Source organism: Megascapheus bottae, chromosome 15, assembly GCF_031878675.1.
Source record: "Megascapheus bottae isolate mThoBot1 chromosome 15, mThoBot2.hap1, whole genome shotgun sequence".
Taxonomy (NCBI): Eukaryota; Metazoa; Chordata; class Mammalia; order Rodentia; family Geomyidae; genus Megascapheus; species Megascapheus bottae.
The window spans coordinates 7412032-7430469 of NC_143523.1; the positions used below are offsets into that span (position 1 = coordinate 7412032).

General features: G+C 48.4%; 1 protein-coding gene across 5 annotated transcripts in view; it reads right to left on the reverse strand.

Moving 5' to 3' along the window:
• The window catches only part of Tacc2 (transforming acidic coiled-coil containing protein 2), a 120185-nt gene that overhangs the window by 23895 nt on the left and 77852 nt on the right, over window positions 1-18438 (reverse strand). For all 5 annotated transcript variants that reach the window (XM_090345706.1, XM_090345705.1, XM_090345707.1 and 2 more), the window contains 4 exons: window positions 11036-12308; window positions 7405-7465; window positions 5772-5973; window positions 471-532 (listed from right to left, as the gene is read on the reverse strand). In XM_090345706.1, coding sequence (XP_090201832.1) covers window positions 471-532; window positions 5772-5973; window positions 7405-7465; window positions 11036-12308 — 1598 coding nt within the window. The remainder of the gene's footprint in view (window positions 1-470; window positions 533-5771; window positions 5974-7404; window positions 7466-11035; window positions 12309-18438) is intronic.

The following is an 18438-nucleotide window of genomic DNA, read 5'->3' on the forward strand; positions in this document are numbered from 1 at the left end:
AAGTGGTTGATTGGAGATTAAAATGTCATGGACTTTCCTGCCCATGCTGGCTCTGAACTGTGATCCTCAAACCCCAACCTCATGGATAGCTGAAATTATAGGCACCAGCAACCAGCTAAAGAAAAACCTTAATTCATTAGTTGGTTGAGCTCACAAATGAGAAACCCAGGGATGTGGAGGGAAGACTAGAACTTGGAGAAAATAATTAACAGTGAACTTTTAAAACCATCAGAAGTTCTGACTAGCTCTCTGTCCGTCTAGAGAAATAATTCTGCAGGAAGCCTGACCACTTTCTCTGTGAACTGCCAAGTGCCTTCGGCCCTCCAGCCTCAGTTCCCCACCCCCATGTGCTGCTGTGGGCACACAGGATGCTCAATCCCGGGTCTGAGTTCCCGGACACTACGTAGGGGAGAAGGCCCTGCCTGCATGCTCACACCAAAAGGCAGGGAGATACGAGAGGAAGGACTTACAGGTAAGGAAGAGCCAATTTTTTCCATATATTCAATTTCATAGGAACTTCTGTAATCCAACTCTGCAAAAGGAACAGAAAATGAGATCAGAAAGTGAGATTGGGGATTGGAGGCATGGCTCAAGTGATAGGGCGCCTGTCAATGTGCAAAAACTTCAGACACCAAATTTGAGTCCTGGTCTAGGACAAAAACGTAAAAGAGATAGAAAGTGAGATCTGTTCTGGGGGGGGGGTGGGGCTCTGGGCTTTTTAGAATACCCACTGACTCGAGATTTCTGATATACCTGACAAGGAGGTAGAGTTCAGCTACTCTCAGTCAGTAAACTTCCTGCTAGGAGGGGGAAATGAAGTGATATGACCAGTACAGGCTTGGCTGTGGCTAGAACCAAGCCTTCTGCAATGAGTTTTTGAATCAAAGCCATGTGCTAGTGGTCCATGTAACTTTCAAGTACTGCATACAGGGTGACATGTCCTGGTGTCAACTTGGAGCTGAGCCAGCTCCTGTCCCTTCTCTGTAAATTCATTTCCAGTACCATTGAGGAAAAGGAAGGCCAAGTACAGCAAGAGAAGCTTTTGAGAATTATTGGGCATTTCCTAAAATCCTTCCAGTTGCCTACAAACTGGTCCAAAGCAAGCTTCCAAATGCAAAGACCTGTAAAGTCCAATTAGGCAGAGAAGTGACCTACTTCAATTCTAGACACCATCCTCCTGGGAGTAGAAATCTTACTTCTGGCTCAGGTAATGGGAAGGTTTGATAAAGAAATTAGCTTTATGGCTTAAATGAACTCCCTGTCCAGCACATAAATTGAGCCCCTATTGTATGCCTCATGGGACATAGGACGTGGTAAGCCAAAGAGACCCGCTGACCTTGAAGAAGCTACATGTGTTGCCAGATGCTTCTTGTGTACTTACAGAAGAAAGCCAAGATGGGAAGAACTGAGAGGGGAAAAACTGGGAGAGCAAGGGAAGAGGTGACATTGTCCTCAAAGAAATGTGTTCATTACCTGACTTATCCAACTGTGACCCCACTGTATATTACCTTTACAATGACAATTTTAAAAAGTTTTCCAGGGGCCGGGAGTTTGGCCTAGTGGCAAGAGTGCTTGCCTAGCATGCACGAAGTCCAGGGTTCGATTCCTTGGTACCTCATACATAGAAAAAAGCCAGAAGTGGTGCTGAGGCTCAAGTGGTAGAGCTCTAGCCTTGAGAAAGCCCAAGGACAGTGCTTAGGCCCTGAGCTCAAGCCCAGAACTGGCAAAAAAAAAAAAAAAAAAAAAAAATGACGGGATGAATAACCTGTTCAAAATTACCTGTCCCAATCCACAAAGTGAAAGCCCACCTTTGATTTTATATGAAAATATCTACAGGTTCTGGTATAAAGCTCTTTCTTTCAAGGCAGCCCTGAAAACATGACTCTCCTAAGATCTGTAAGTATGGGGGGATGGGGGGGGGTGCAGGCCCTTCTGCACATGCACAACTCTGCATGGCCAAGGTGGAGCAATGCCATCCTTCCAGCGGCAGGGCCAATGCTTGCTTTGGGGAGGAATAGCCAGCACTCCTTGTCTCTAGATTGTCCATTCCAGCAAGCTAGTAGCTTGGGAAGTTTGGTACTGAACATAAGACTTCCGATTGCCCTCTGGTGGCCACACAGTCTCCCCCCCGCCTCGCCCCACCCCAGCCACCACTACACAGCTGCAGCAGCTTCTCCTTCCACAAGGCAGAGGTGTCCTCTGCAGCCATATATGTTTAATGGGGAGTGTCATCCCTGTCACATGGCATATATTTACCTAGAGGGTTTTGATTTTTTCTGGTGTTGGGATTGAGGCCAAGGCTACTCATGGTCTCTTGGACCAGATGCAGGCGAGGCCCCAAGGCTGGGAAGCCTAATGGCTTCCTAAACTTTTCTTTTCTAGGGAGCAAATGGGTCAAGTTTTCTCCCACAGCATCGCATGCACTTGAGAGGATGTCTGTCAAGCAAACATGCTAATTTACAACTGCCAATCAATCTGAGCTTTTGATCTGAGGGAGATTATCAGTCACCACCACAGGTTGTTACTCACATGCAGCCAAACATGGCACTGCCATCTGGCTCAGCCGGGTTTCTGAGATGCACTCCCTGAAGCAATTTACTGCTTATGTTATCCAGAATAGGAGCCATGACTTCAACCTTCATCCCTCAGGTGAACGTTGGAAGCATGGACTCACATCAATGACAGTGAGAAGAGAAGCATAGCTGTTATGCCAGGCAGACCCCGCTCTCCACAGATAACTCACCCAGAGCCTAAATGGCACTCAGCCTCTCTTCATGGAGAGCTGCAGAAATCCACCTCAGAGCTTGCAAGAGGAAATTAAACCCTGCTCACGGGATGGCAGTCCCTGCATCCCTATTCTCTCCCACAGGATTGGTATGCCAATGTTCTAATGAACAGGTATTCAAACAATAATTATTTTTTCTAACCCAACATTTCCTCTTCTCTCAGTTGATGACTTCCTTGTAAGAAAGTCTCAGTGGGAGTCCTCCACTGAGTCAGTCTGAGGATCCCATCCCCACTCCTGGGACTGTGTCCGGTGTCTCTTAACTTGACCTTATTAATAGAACAGAGGGGTGATCCAGTAAAAGGGCTATGCACCCAGTTTCACATCTAGGTTAACTACGGAGATCAAGGGGCTGGCCTTCAGTACCTCCTAAAACTGGAATTCAAGCTCAAAGTCATAGCTAAACTTGAGGTGTTGCCTCCCAAATTTTGACACTAGTTTTCAAAGGAGGAAAGTTTAACTGAAAGTTTTATTAATCATGAAGCTTGAACTCAGGGCCTGGACACTGTTCCTGAGCAACTGAGCCACAGTACCACTTCCAGTTTTCTGGTGGTTAGAGATAAGAATCGCAAAGACTTTTCCTGTCCTGGCTGGCTTCGAACCATAATCCTCAGATCTCAGCCTCCTGAGTAGCTAGGATTATAGATTTGGGCCACTAGCATCCAGCACAGAGTTTTGTTTCAAACTTACATATTTACCTATTAAGTGAAGTTCTGCAAAAAAAAAAAACAATTACCACTATGTTTCTAAACTAGTGAGTTGTGTGTTTTTCAGAATACCACAAAGTAAATACAGATGCTATCATTGAATGAAGCACCTATTAACTTAAAAGGTACTATTGGGATTTTTGTATTTTCTATGAAGAAAAAAAGTGCATGTATTTAATTCCTATTGATATAGCCAAATACACAGACAGACAGACAGACACACACACACACACACACATATCAAAATTGCATTTTAATTCATTCTTAGCTACAATGTGAACACCCAGGTGGGCTTCCAATATTTACAAGTTTCTTATTCAGCTAGAGATGTGAACTAAAAGGAAACTGTAGGGACGAACAAAATAGCAAGTTCAGTGCTTGTGCCCAAATGTCTTTGCTGCTTCAGGGATGCAAACCTTCTCTCAGCCCTTGATATTCTGCAGGTGACTGACGCCTGTTACAAAGATCAGGCCCATACTAAGAGGGTCACCTCCCTGACCCTGTATGTCCTTTATCTCAAGACTATCTTTAGCTCTTATGATCTTTAGGGCACTTGGGGACACACAGAGAATGAGACAAGAGCGCCTGCCTTCAAAAACACAGTCTAGCAACACATCAAGAAATGCTTGCACACACATCTTCATTATGGCATTATGCCCAACTCAGACCAAGCGCCAAAGGCAAGCAGAAGGGGCAGCAGACATTTGGGGAAGGGCCAAGGTAGACAAAGTTGGGAAACAGTAACCTCAACAGATGCGGCGGAGTGAGGAATATCCCAGGGTCTTGACTCAGACAGCCACAGAGGAAGGCAAGGATGGAAGGGAGCCTGAGGCCTGTGGTGTTGGCTTCAGAGTGAGATGGTCACTCTGAAGGCCCCAAATCCCAAGTCAAAGGGCCAACCTGATAGCTAACCAAATGGCTTACTTTATGGGAAATAAATGCCCCAACGTCCTCCAAGTACATGTATTTGGATCATCTCCTCATTGTCAAACAGAAAAAAGAAGCAGATAAGCAGAAGAGAGACCTAGTTCCTCTATGAACCAGAGCTTGCATGAATGCTAACCAGTACCATTCTGAGACCTCATGGGCCCCAAGCAAGCCATCAAGAGAGGCTACAGAAGAGTACACAGAGGAAGCATTCTGAGTTCTTACGAAGGCCATCACCAGCGCCTCCATCACACCCCACATTCTCCCAAGCGAGGGAGGGGAGTCATCTAATGACATTCTTGGTCTCTTATTACCAGCAAGGAAGTGGAGATAGGGCTTTCAGTGTAACCTTACTAACAGGGATTTCTACTTGTGCTTTTTGTTGTTGTTTCTTTTGCAGTGATGTGGATTGAACTCAGGAACTTGCACTTCTGGGCAAATACTCTACCACATGAGCTAATCCTTCAGCTCTTTTTTTGCTTTTTTTTTTTCAGACAGGTCTCCTATTGACACTACCTGGGTAGACACTAGACCATGATCTATCTTTGTCTCTCAAGAGTGGGGACTATAGATGTGTATCACCATTCTTGCTCCCTGTTTTCTATTTGAAAAAAAAAATGTTTAGAAATCAAGATCCTGGAAAAGTCAAAATGATAACAAAGTCATCGTTGAAATGCTGGCTAAAACTGGGTTCATTGGCTTCACAGAGAGGAGGGGGGGGGAAGTGCTGAGGACTGGGGGCACAGGACATCAACCCCAGAGAACAGACCCTTCCCTCCTGACGGGAGCTCTGGCTCGTGGCTCAGGCGCTTCCCCAGGAAGACAGGAAACATGAAAGTCAATCTGCAGATAGATGTGGGTGAGTCAGCCTGGGTCTAGGAGAATTCATCTTGTTTCCCCACAGAGCCAGACAGAAAGTAGAAAGGAGGTAGCCAGATAAGCTATGTGGCTAGGGAAATTCTTCCAAGGAAATCAAGGCCTCATTAGCAAACCTGGGGTAAACCTTTGGCATGGGGCTTGCTTGAAGAGCAGGCCATACTGCCTGACCATCTCATGGCGGCTAGAATACTAGTGACACCAAGAAATGCCTAGGTGGGTCTCTGCCCTACACTCAGAGCCATGAGCAGAATGTTCATTCTCAGGACCTGGATTTGAGGGCACCAGGCTGGTACTTAGCAGGCACTGCAGGGTCAAGAGGCAGCTGGTTTCAAGTCAATGCAATCTTAGCTGACATGTGTTCAGTCACTCAGATAGTGGTTATCTGGCAAGGCAGGGTCTCTCCTAGCCTTGCTCTCTCTAATGGCAGCAGAGAGAGGCAGGGTAGGAGTCTAGCTGCACACCGAGTTGCTTACCCTCTGTAGGTGAATTGAATTTGGTCTCATTTACGAATGTAGACAGATCTGAGGGCTGCGGGAAGTCCTGCTTGTCTGCCTCCAAGTCCACCGTCATGCAGGTCCACTTCTGGTTGGTGACTGCCAGCTTCTCCTCATCGGTGGCGTGGACTACCGCAGAGATCACTGGGGGGGCTTCTGGGGTAGAGGCTGGAGTGGGGTCCTGCAAGGAATAGGAAAGCTGTCTCTTCTCTCTTTAGCGTCTCAGTCAGAAACTGCACCCACCCAACCCATGAATCTGGAGCCACTTAACCAGGACAGGTCCCTGTCAGAATCCCGTACCCATTTTCTTCAGATTCAGTTACAAATGGCCCTTCAAGGGAACCATTCCTTCTTCTATGAATCTCCTTTTCTGGTGGTTGGTTTCTGGGACTAACTATGAGTTTACAGAAACAAAAACTAAAAACCAGCATTTTTGTCTAGGTTATCCAAGATATTCCTACCAGCTCTACTCTCACAACTACTGCCTTAAGCTCATTCTGGCTTCAGACATGGAAATATCAGTATCATCTGACAATCCTCATGCCAGTCCCTGGGAGCAAAAAAGGGGTGCCTCCTTGTCATTCCACAGATCAGCGTGGGGGTGAGAAGGGGAAGGGGAGTCCAAAGATGTGACTGGCCCAGAGCCCCCTATTCCTGGGGCTAGGGCCTCCATTTTTCCCACAGTCCCAACCCTGGCCAGGGACTGTGGCTTTGCTGGTTTGGGTCTGGAAGGATGGGGTGCTTGCTTCTTTCTGACCCAGGGACAGTATGGCAAACCTGCCTGAGGCCAGCCTTCCTTGGTCTGTAAGGAGGGAAGGAAAATAATGGCATGAACTCGGTAGATGAACCACAAGTTGACACAAATAACGAACCCACCACTTCCTTGCTTAAGGGACACAGTTTCCCCATCTTTCCATTCTGGCGGAATAATTCAATGCCCCTGACACATATTCAGATTTTTCATTTTCTCACTCTGTTTTTATGGATCGTTAAAGGTTTTCTCAACATGACAGTAGTAAGTTCTCCAGAGGTTAAATGGACAGAATGAACCAGAATGATCCTTTCCATAGAACCCAACCATTTGGGGCTGGGACAAATGGGAGGAGAATGATACAAGGGGTAACAGTGATGAAGCCACATGACGCTCAATCCACTGATATGTTGATTCAAACCCTTTTGGACAACTACTTAAAGACACTAATACCTGGGCACAGTGGTTCACAACTGTAATCCTAGCTATACAGGAGGCTGAGGTCTAAGGATCACAGTTCAAAGCCAGCCTGGGCACTAAAAGTCCTTGAGACTCTTATCTCCAATTAACCACTAGAAAACTGGAAGTGGCACTGTGGCTCCAGGGGTAGGGAGGTAGCCTTGAGCTGAAGAGCTCAGGGACAGCGTCCAGGCCCAGAGTTCAAGCCCCAAGACCGACACACACACACACACACACACACACACAATAATAATGAAGAATCCAACTATCTTCCTCCTTTCTGATCTTTGGTACAGTGGAACCCTGGAAAGCACCTTCGCATACCAGGGGACCTGCTAGAAGCAGGGCTGTGCTAACTGCCCAGGTGAGTTGTAAAACCATAAATATCAAAAGAGCACATACCTGAGATGGTGGATCTGAGAGAGGACACCGTTTTGGCGACTTTTTCACCCTAAATGTGTCACTGGAAGCAAAATGGAAAGCATAAACACACCAACAACACTAGAGGACAGTCATGAGTAATACAGTCTCAAACCATAGCCCAGGCCCAGACCACCACTCCGACCTGTCCTAATACCAACAATTCACTCTGCCGTCTTAACAGATGTTCTTTTCTCCCCCAAGGGTAGGACCCATCAAGCCAAAAATCATTAAAGAGATGCCATTTTGGAGAGCTGACCCAGAAAACGAAGAGGAAGTTAATTCGATGTTCTTATTTTATAAAGCAAAATTTTCTTGGTGAGATTAATGTTTCTTGATTCTTCCAGGGAATATCTGAGCCAACTAAGATTTGGGGAGGGGTTCTTGACACCAATTAACGGCACCCAATTTTCACACGAGGGCTGCCACCCTCCTCTTAACAGCCAAAGGGGCCCATACAGAAATAGAAAGTGCTGGAGGACACTTCCAGAACACGGGAGTTCCTGCGCTCTGCTGGATTCTAGGAGTCTGACCAGAGTAGGATGTATGTGTGTGGTGTGTGTATTTTCCTAACCACGACCAAAGGCAAGATGCATGGCCATCTTCTTTTCTTTCTCTTCCTTTAGATAGTTGGGGAGGGACACAGTCCCATCAGGCCACGGAGAAAGCGTTGCCTTCTTCAGTACTGTTAAGTCCATCCTGCAGTCAGGAGCCATGTCCACGGTCAACAGGGAGAGTCTCTCGACCCGACAGAGGGGCCCCTTCCTCTGGTCTCCATTCCTTCTCTGGTAGGGCCTAACTCCCGGCCATACAGGGAGAGGTGGCCCTCACCTTAAATCCTGCCACCCTCCCACCTCTGCTTTCCAGGTAAACTGAACTGACAAGAGAAATCTGCCCCAGGTTCCTTCCTTGTGTTCTCTCAAACAAAACACTCCAACAATGGCATTCAATCATGAAAAGAAAATTAGCAATGATAACTTTATAGCATTTAGGGCATTTGCTATAAAAAACAGTACCATCACAGCTCAAAGCATATATTTATGTATGCATATAAATATATAACTGTGTGTTTTGTAGTTACTAAATGGCTTGAAATTGCTGAAGAAATCCCCTGGGCAGAAAAGAGACCCCATGGGATCCCAGAGCTGCCTGACGCCTGGTTCAGAACAAATTCCCATGCAAGGGCAAGGAGAGGGTACTTGTTTTCAGAGCCCTGAGTATTCCAAGAGTTCTCCTGGCCAGGGAGGCAAAGCCATAGAAGCACACAGTGACCCATTACACTGATGTCCACTAGTGCGACTCAAGCAGTTCATGAAGCATGCTGACACCCAGCCTGGACCTAAGTGAAGTGACAAAGGACGTGGACCAGGGCAGCTTGGTGATGGCTTGCAGCACAGGCTCCACTCTGAACTGACCCTGCATTTTAGGGGGCTCCCAAGCACCCCAATATACAATGACCCCAATGGATTGTTTCACACATTGACATGAACCAGCCTCCACAGTCTGCCCAGGATTTCTGGGTGGCTAATGTGAAAGCAATCACCCGCCAGCCCAACTTAGAATAACAGAAAGAAATGAAGCTTAAAAAAAAAAAAGTATAGGTTTTGAAGTGAAGACATCCAAATGCAAAAGAGGGGAAAGATTCCATTCTCCACCAGCAGGCAGCTCTTAGATAGCTGTGTCCTCAAAGCTGTGCAGTGCTCGCTCACGCTAATCACAATGAACTGGGAAATAACCTCCACTCCTGGAAGCCCTAAGCCCTGACATTCTTATGCTTTAGCCCAGAAACACTGAAGCAGCAGCAGCAGCCACAGAAAGAAAAATTAAAAAAAAAAAAAGTTGCAAGCAGAAAGAAAAAAAAGCACACGGAGCATAAGAAGCAGATTACATTAAATGTACTTACAACAGAGAACACACAGACATCATATCTTCAACCATCCTAAGACGAGAAGACAAAGAAAAAGAGAGACAGACAGAAGGAACTGACAAAAAAGATAAATTTGCAGACCCTGGGGTCTCGCCAGGTCGGACACGGCAGCACCCTCGGCAGGCTGGCCTTAGGGAAGGACTTCCTCTCTGGGTATTCATCATCCAGTTGTTGACCCCTTAAAAGTTCTGCCATCCCCGGGCAGGATATTCTAAGTCACCACAGCCCTCTATACTATGATGAGTCCACCGAGATGTGAGGTCAGCTTCCCTGGCCTGTGTCAGCTGTGGTGATCCAAGAAGAATGGGCTTGGGGACACAATGTCACAGGCTCCCTCAGAGGAGGTTACAAGGTTCCCACTCTTATGCCAAACATGGAAAGGCAGGCTTTTACAGTATCAGTATTTCCAACTTGTACTCCAGTCATATTCCAACCAATGTCCTGTAGTATCTCTAGGATTGCTTGGCTGGGAAGCTGATCTAAGTCCACGTTTTTCTGGCCACAATGGCCTCTGGCTACGACCAGCTTACAGCAGGGTGAGCCAAGGCCAAAGCCCTTCTCAGGAAGCCTGGGCTGTCCTCAGAAGTTGAATGTGAGGGGAAACCCAGATGGGAAGTTAAACAGGTCTCCCCATCTCACCTGCACAGATAGACACAGAGGGGCCGACAACATGTTTGTCACTGCCCCAGGAGACGAGTCCCGTCAGTATTGTTAAATTGTAGTTGCTGTCTCCAAGAAGTGACCAGAGGGTACATGATCTCCTAAGACATGACCTGAAGCCATCCAAGCCAGAGCGAGGTCTGGGGGGTGGGGGGACAGGAGGCACCAACACACAGAACTGAGAGTAAGGTACACACCACTGGTCTTGTTTGGACTTAATAGGGCTTTTGAACTCATATCTTCAAAAAATGACCAGAGAAAGGGAGGGAGACAAGGAGGCATCTTTTACAGGCTGGTCAGGTGTGCCCTCAGAGCCTACTAGCCACTGTGCGGGGCTCTTGAGCTAAGACTTACTAATGGCAGAATCGAATATCACAAATATTAACAAGGTGAATAATAAATGGACATATATCCTGGTTTCCCAAAAGGTGGTACAGGGAAAAGGGTCGGTCATCAATGCACTGTCTCTCATGATTACTCCATGAGTACAGATGCAGGGCCTCCTATACTCCCTAAGAATAGAAAATTCAATCTCTGGCTGACCCTGAAACCAAAGACCAGCCAGGCACCAGTGGCTCACACCTGTAATCCTAGCTACTCAGGAGGCTGAGATCTGAGGATCACAGTGTGAAGCCAGACCTGCTAGAAGAGTTCCTGTAAGACTCTTATCTCCTATTAACTACTCAAAAACTGGAAGTGGGTATATGGCTCAAAATGGTAGAGTGCTAGCCTTGAGCAAAAGAGCTCAGGGACAGCACCCAGGCCCTGAGTTCAAGCCCCTTGACCAACTAAAAACAAACAAACTTTAGACCACTCACTAAGGCAAAAAAATAAATCAAATCAAACCAGACTCCTGACTCCACAGGGGTTTCTTGGGAAAATAGCACCACTGTGGCCGCAGAGAGGAAGGGAGGCAGCCAACTTGGTGGCATTAAAGCAATGTCTGAAGGTTGGCCAGGCACAGACCAAGGGTCACAGCTGCATGCACCCCAGCCCTATCCTCACCACCTCCACCCTTGAACTTACGTCTTCAAGGGCGTCTTCTTCTTCTTGGCGGGCTTGTTCAGCCCATCCCCATCCATTCCATTGGCTTCCATGGCACTGGCTGGGATCTCAAAGGAGGCTGGGGATTTGGAAGGTGAACTGGGGGTCTTAAAGGGGTCAAGGCTCTCCTCACAGGCATCGGGGTCAAAGCTGTACGATTGCTGGGGCAGTTTGGGAGACTCCTGCATTTTTGAGGTTGAAGAGAAAGGGTTAAAATTGGGGTCGTCCCACTTGTCGATGTCAAAGGTGTAGGTACCTTTGGCAATGGGAATGTCACTGGGGTCGGCAGGGGGGGATCGGGTGGGTGAGGCGGGAGTGGTGTCCACTTTCTCGGGGGTCTTCTTCATCTTTGGCCTCCTTAGGGGCATCTTGACCCCCGGCTTCTTGCCTGTCTTTTTGGTAGGAGGGGTATTTTCCTGCTGGCTGTCCTCAGAATAGTCAAACTCCAGCCTCACTGAGAGCCCTTTGGCTGGGGGGTCTTCCTGCTCCCCACTATCCAGTGGGGTCACCGCCACAGCCTCGGGGGCTGTGGAGAGAGGCACCGTTTTCCTCCCAACAGGGGGTGAGTTCTGGACTCTGCTGCCTCCGGAGGCTGGGGGTCCAGCGTCCTCCACGGCCTCTGAATCCAGAGGACAGGTGGCCTGCGGCACAGCAGAGGGCTCGGGGGGTGTCTCCTCCTCCACCACGGTGGACCCAGAACCTTCTGCTGAGAGTGAGTCCGTCTTTGACTCCGAGGCTGGGTGCTCTTCGCTGGGGCCAGGCCTCTCCTCAGCTGGCTCTTGCTGGCTCTCCTTTACCGGGGGGGTCTCTGTGGGTTTCTTAGCGGTCTGTTTCTTTTTTAAGGAAGGTGGCCGTGGTTTTTTAGTTCGTTTCAGGGTACTGGACGCGCTGCTGGAGCCGGTGCCGCACGCATCAGGGGCGAGGGTCACGGCCTCCAGGCTGCCTGGGCAGGTGGCACCATCAAAGTCACTGGCTTGCAGGCTGAGCGAGCGGGATAGCGTGGACTTGGAGGGGGGCGTGGATTCCGTGGACTTCCTTCGCGTGCTCGCCTTGCCCTCCGAGGAGCGAGGCTCTGAGCCCTGCAAGTCCTCCACCAGCTCGATGCTGTCAAAGTCCAGGTTGTAAGTCCCGCTGCTGGCTATCGGCTTGTCTTCGTCAAAGACAGCAGAGGAGGAGTGCGGAGGTCGGAAAGGACTTCCTTCCACTGAGTCGCTACGTGGGCCATCGGGGACGGTGACGGGCTCAGAAATGCATCCTGAAGGAGGACATAAAGCCATCACTTAGAGATACTGGACATTCGCGAGCATTTGTCATCCTGTATCAGACCCTCACCTTCGAGAGGAGAGGCTCAACCGCCTTCCCTCCCTGCCAAGGCTCAACCATGGGCACCGGGCTTGGGTACAGACCCTGGTTCTTCCTGCTATCATACCCTGGGCAGCTCTAGACCCTTATCTGTAAGATGGGAGCCATGAGGGCCAAGATGACACCTGCAATCCTAGCTATTCAGGAGGCTGAGATCTGAAGAGCGTGGGTCAACACGTCTGCAGAATTCTATCTCTAACAACAGCCAGCAAATGACTGAAATGGAGTCATGATCCAAGTGGTAAGGTAACAGTCTAGTAAGCAAACTGAAAGAGCAGAAGGCCTGGACAGCACAGTACCAGCAGTCAATCAATCAATAAGACACTTAAAAATTACCAGGTGCTTGATGGAGACCAGGCCTCATGTGGAGGATTCAACTATGAAACAAAGTAGACACAGTACTTGCCTTTCCAGAAGTCATATTCTTCAGAAAGAAACCAAAGAAGAAACAAGTACACAATACAACAGAGGGCAGATGATAATAGGCGCTAAGGAGAAAAACAAGAGCCAGGATAGGTAAGCCACAAGCATACATAATAGCACCATTTGAGCAAAGACCAGAAACAAAGTAGACATATTCCAGGTGTTTTGATGGGGACAAAGCATTCTACACAAATGGAACAGCTAATGTAAAGGGAGGATCAAGAAAGAAAACACAAAATTAAGGAAGCAAAGCATAGTAAGCCTTTGATAGATATTCGCTATTATCATGGCCATGACTGGACCTGAGAACCTGTCAGAGCCGTCACAAGGAATCCTCCAGGCAACTAAACAAGAGTGCACTTGCCCTTCACCACCTGCCCCCCTAAACATCACCTGGAGCCTCTCCTGCGAATCGTGTCTGCCTGTTCTTGGCCCATTGTCTAGTCCCACTCTTCTATCAAGCTTCCTCCCGGCTTTGCTGCCTCCCTGTCCATTGCCAGCATGAAGACTGCTTCTCTTTCCCCCATGTAGCACAAGCTTCCAGTGTTGGCCCAGTGATGCTCAGTGAGGTGACCCTTCTGCTGCTCCCAGGGCACTGCCAGCCCTGGCGCTGGTTGGCTACATTGGACTCTGTTTGCCCCAGGTGCCACACTATCTGCTCTTATGGGTGCCCAGCTGTTCCAAGCAGCCAACAAAATAATGATTTGCCAGAAAACTGGAGACATGTCACTAGACGAAAAAAGGGCAAAAGGCCAGGTACTGGTGGCTCACTCCTGTAATCCTAGCTACTCTGGAGGCCAAGATCTGAGAATCATAGTTTGGAGCCAGCGCTAGCAGGCAAGTCCATGACTACCAAAAAAAATCTGGAAGTAGAACTGTGGTTCATGTGCTAGAGTGCTAGCCTTGAGGAAAACAAATCTCAAGGACAGGAGGACCAAGGATGCTGAAGACAACCAGGGATGCTGAGGAGGAGCAGGGATGCCCAGGAGGAGCAGGGATGCCCAGGAGGAGCAGGGATGCCCAGGAGGAGCAGGGATGCTGAAGAGGACAGTGTATTGTCTACAAAAAAATCAAGTATGGTCCAACCGGCTTCCCTAAGACCACACAAACCTTCATAAAGACCAGTCAGTCATACACTGCACAAATAATCTTAGTCCTTCTGCATGTCACTCATGGGCTCTTGGGTAGCTCAGAGGCAATACAGAACAAGAACCATTCACGGCACCAAGTCCTCTACCTCATGCAGCAAAGGTCTGGGTGAGGTAGGCCTGGCGCCTACAACCTGGCTATCGCCTCTCTCACTTCTGACCCAGTATGAGACCTCGTCAGCTCCATGGCTCATCTTGTGAAATCCTGTCTACTCAGGAGCCCCAGCCTGGACAACATCAATTGCGCAACTGTTTCTCCAATTCTGGAGTCACAGTGCTGCAGGCTCAAGTTCAAGAGCGAGGTGTCCACAGGTTTGGTTTCTCCTTGACCACTAATGGGGCCTCTGCTGTCCTCAGGACCTGGACTCTTCCTGGGCTATGTCCATTACTAGCTAAGATTAACAAGGCTAGCATGCTCCACCTAGCACTTGCTGCATGGGGAACAGGGGTCCCTGTGCTTGGCTGTAACTCAGCAGTCGTACCTGCTCCAGACACCCGGACACAGGTGACACTCACATCATGAGGAGCGCAGAGCCGAGTACTGGTGGCTCATGCTTGTAATCCTAGCTACTCAAGAGGTTGAGATCTGAGGATCCTGGTGCGAAGCCAGCCTGGGCAGGAAAATATATGCAACTTTTATCTCCAATAAACTAGTCAAAAGAAAAGAAATGCTGTGGCTCAAGAAGCAGAGCACTAGGTTTAAGCTAAAAAGCTCAGGGACAATGTCCAGGTCCTGAGGTCAAGCCCACAACTGACACACACCAAAAAAAGGGGGGAGGGGAGACCGTCAAGTAGGACTTAAGTACTGCAGTAGCAGCATTTAGCCTTCAACTCACTATATGCTATAATCCAAATCTGCATCTCCCCTAAATTCCTATATTGGAACCCTCACTGCAAAGGGGACGGAATGAGAGGTGGACCTTTGGAGGTTGGGGCAGAGTCCTTGGCAACAGGATTGGTGACTGTGTAAATGAAGCTAAAGGGAGGTTTTCTGTCCCACCACATACAAGCAGCAAGGTCTCCGGGCCATGAGCCAGGTCCCCACCAGACGCCAAATCTGAGGGGGGCCTTGATGGGTAAACTTCCAACCTCCAGAAAATGTGAGCAACAAATTTCTCTTGTTCCTAAGCTACTGAGTCCACTATGGGCTTTGTTACAGCAGCCAGAATAGACAAATCCTGTCGGGAGCAAGAGTGGAATCAAACTGTACTTTGATTTGCATCAGATAATTGCTTGATTGTCTTATTGCTTTTTGGCCTTCTCCTGTTCAATTGATCTGAGATTTACCATATGAATGTAACCCCCAACAGTTCCCTGATTAACCATCTGGATGTAACACCTGGGAGTGCCCTGGTCTCAGGGAGGGATAAAAACTTTGAGTGAAAAATAAACGAGGCGGCAGTTTTTGCGTGCACTGCAGACCTCCAGGACCCGATGTGTTTGTCTCTCTTCTAATTTTTCCAGTCCCTGCCCCTTATTTCAGGAACCCCAATTTGCTGCCGGGAGGCCCCGGCATCTGGCGCCCGAACAGGGACCTGAAAATCTGGGACGAAGGTGAAGGACCCCTCCCTGTGGTGAGTAACACATCGTAGGACTATTAAGAGAGTATAGTCAGGAGTAAAAATTATGGGTCAAGCTAATAGCCATGGGTTGTTTCTACCGATCTTAACAGGCCTATTTGAAGCCCACGGAACGTGGGTGGAAAAAGGGGTGCTTCAGAGCTTCCTACAGTTTGTCGAGGAGGCATGCCCGAGGTCTATAGAGGAGGAATTCCAAAAAGCCTGGCAGCGGATAGGAAAAAGAATTCTAGATTATTATGATGTATATGGCCCCGAAAAGACCCCAGTAGAGGCTGCTACTGTATGGAATTTAGTAAGTGAATACATAGATCCTCTACATGAAAATGCTGAACTTAATCTTGAATTAAGGGAACTTTATGAGTTAAAGGACCCTTCTGAAGAACCTGAGGCTGAGCCATATGCCGCAGCCCAAGAGAGTCAAAGTGAGATCTTGAAAAGGGAACAACAACCAGTAGATATTGAGTATCAGAATTCAGGTTTGAATACCAAGGAGGAAAGTTATGATGAGTCATTGGAGGGCCGGGTGGCTACGATAGAGAAGAAGTTAGAAGAAATGCTACATCTTCTATCGAAAATGGGGACAGAGCAGAGAGCCCCCCCAGAAGTAGGAAAGAAATATGACCCTCAGGCCACTATGGTGTCTGATTCTAAACCTTACCCCTCACACCCACCGCCTCCAGCTGCAGCCTTACGGCCTCAATCCCTTTCTCAACCTTTAGGCAAGCCTAAAGGCCCTAGCAACAAGTCCCTTTTACCAGGCACTACAACCAGGCACAGTGCATCGCAATTAAACCTGACTCAGGCTGCTAGAGAGAGGGAAGATATTTCAGGGCCTCGATGCTTCCCTAGTTTAGTTGATCATGATGAACAAGTATACCATCAACCTGTTCCTGTTAAACTATTACAGGACTTAAAAAATGCCTGCTCCCAATATGGGCCAACTGCCCCTTTTACTCAAGTAATATTGGAGGCCGCGTGTGCTGGTATTGCATGCCCGAATGACTGGAAGCGGCTTGCCAGAGCATGCCTTAGTGCAGGAGAGTACTTATTATGGGAGACAGAGTTCACTGCACAGTGTCGGGCTAAAATTGAAACAAATAGGTCTAAGAACCTGCCTTACACTGTTGATCAATTGAACAGGAGAAGGCCAAAAAGCAATAAGACAATCAAGCAATTATCTGATGCAAATCAAAGTACAGTTTGATTCCACTCTTGCTCCCGACATCCATCGCCTGGCTATTGTGAATAGCACACCAATGAACATAGCTGAGCTGGTGTCCTTATCATACCCTGGGTTATGATGTTCAGGATGGATGAGTCCGGGCAGTCTTGTAAGGATAATGTGGGTGCACACACAGGTGCCAGCCCTGGGCACAGGGAGTGCTGGGAAGTGGCAGTATAGTCTCCTAATTCCTGCCACAGTGACACTCACCCTGATCAACCTGCTTGAGACTGGAAAGGGCCCTGGCCTGGCAGGGCTATGGGATACCCTGCCCAATACCAGGTTCCCCGTGCCTTTGACAAGTGCCAACATGTGGCTTCCTCAGAGGCCTCCCAGGAGATGCAGCAAGTGCCAGAGTATGCAGAAACAGGCAGCTGTGGTGGGCCCAGGGACAAAAGAAGCCAGTGGGTACGGCAGCCAAGTGCATCAACAGGATGCAGCCATCCACAGTCAGGCCCAGTGGGCCACCCCCTCTAGGGACAGGGGAAAGCACAGGAATGGAAGGCCACAGGGGCTCCGGTCATTCCCAAGTCAACAGCAGGGCCTTTCCAAAGCTCGATGGTCTTCATTCCCACGGAAGAATGGTATTCCCAGGAAAGACACAAGTGCTGGAATGAACTCACCTTCTTTCTCCCCACCACGCACCCTCACTGGCTCATTTTCACCTAAGAATCTTCTGCCCCTTCTTCTACCTGGTCAGTAACAGCCTGGCCAAGCCAGCAGAAAGCTGCTCCTATACGCGGCTAAGCGTGCACAAATATGGTGACAAGCCAGCACCTATGCAGAGCCAGCAGGAGACCTGGAGCTCAAATGCCATAGCCAGCATCGCCTGGTTTCCACAGGGAAGGGTTGAAGGCAGGGAGGCTGGAGCTTGCTGCAAGACTCCAGGGAAGGCCTGTACATTCCCAAGAAGGGATTTGTGGATGAGGAAGGCTGACTCACTCTCATTCAAGAAGAAGGCAGAGCATGCAAAGGTCCTAGCACTAACCTGAGCCAGGTGGGGGAGGAGGAAGGAGGGGGAGATTGGGAGCTATTAGTCAATCAAGTGACATTAAGCCCTTCCATGGCCAGATGTGAGTTCTAGTAACATAGTCACTGTATAATAGCTAATATTTCATCCAAAGACTCTGGGGTGGGAGGTCCAAGACTGGTCTCAAACTTGGTAACTGATACTTTGACTAACACTCTACCAACTAAGCCACGCCTCCAACCTCACAGGGATGGAGGAATCTTAAAAAAGACTTCCTTTACAGTAAAGGAGCACAAACCTGCTTACTATTTTCATGTTTATTTAGTGTGTGTGTGTGTGTGTGTGTGTGTGTGTGTGTGTGTGTGTTGGTTCTAGAGCTTGAACTCAGGGCTTAGGTATTGTCTCTTAGCTTTTTTGCTCAAGGCTGGAACCCTACCACTTCAGTCACAGCTCCATTCCCAACTTTTTGCTGAATAATTGGGAATATGAGTCTTACATATACTTTCCTGCCTGAGCTGGCTTTAACCTAATCCTCAGAGCTCAGCCTCCTGTGTAACTAGGATTACAGGCATGAGAGACAGGTACCTGACAGGTTGCTGTTTTATAAAACGAGGTTTCCTGAGCATGCTGTTATATACAAAGGCCTGGCCTATGATCTCACACAGTTCCTTCAGCACTGT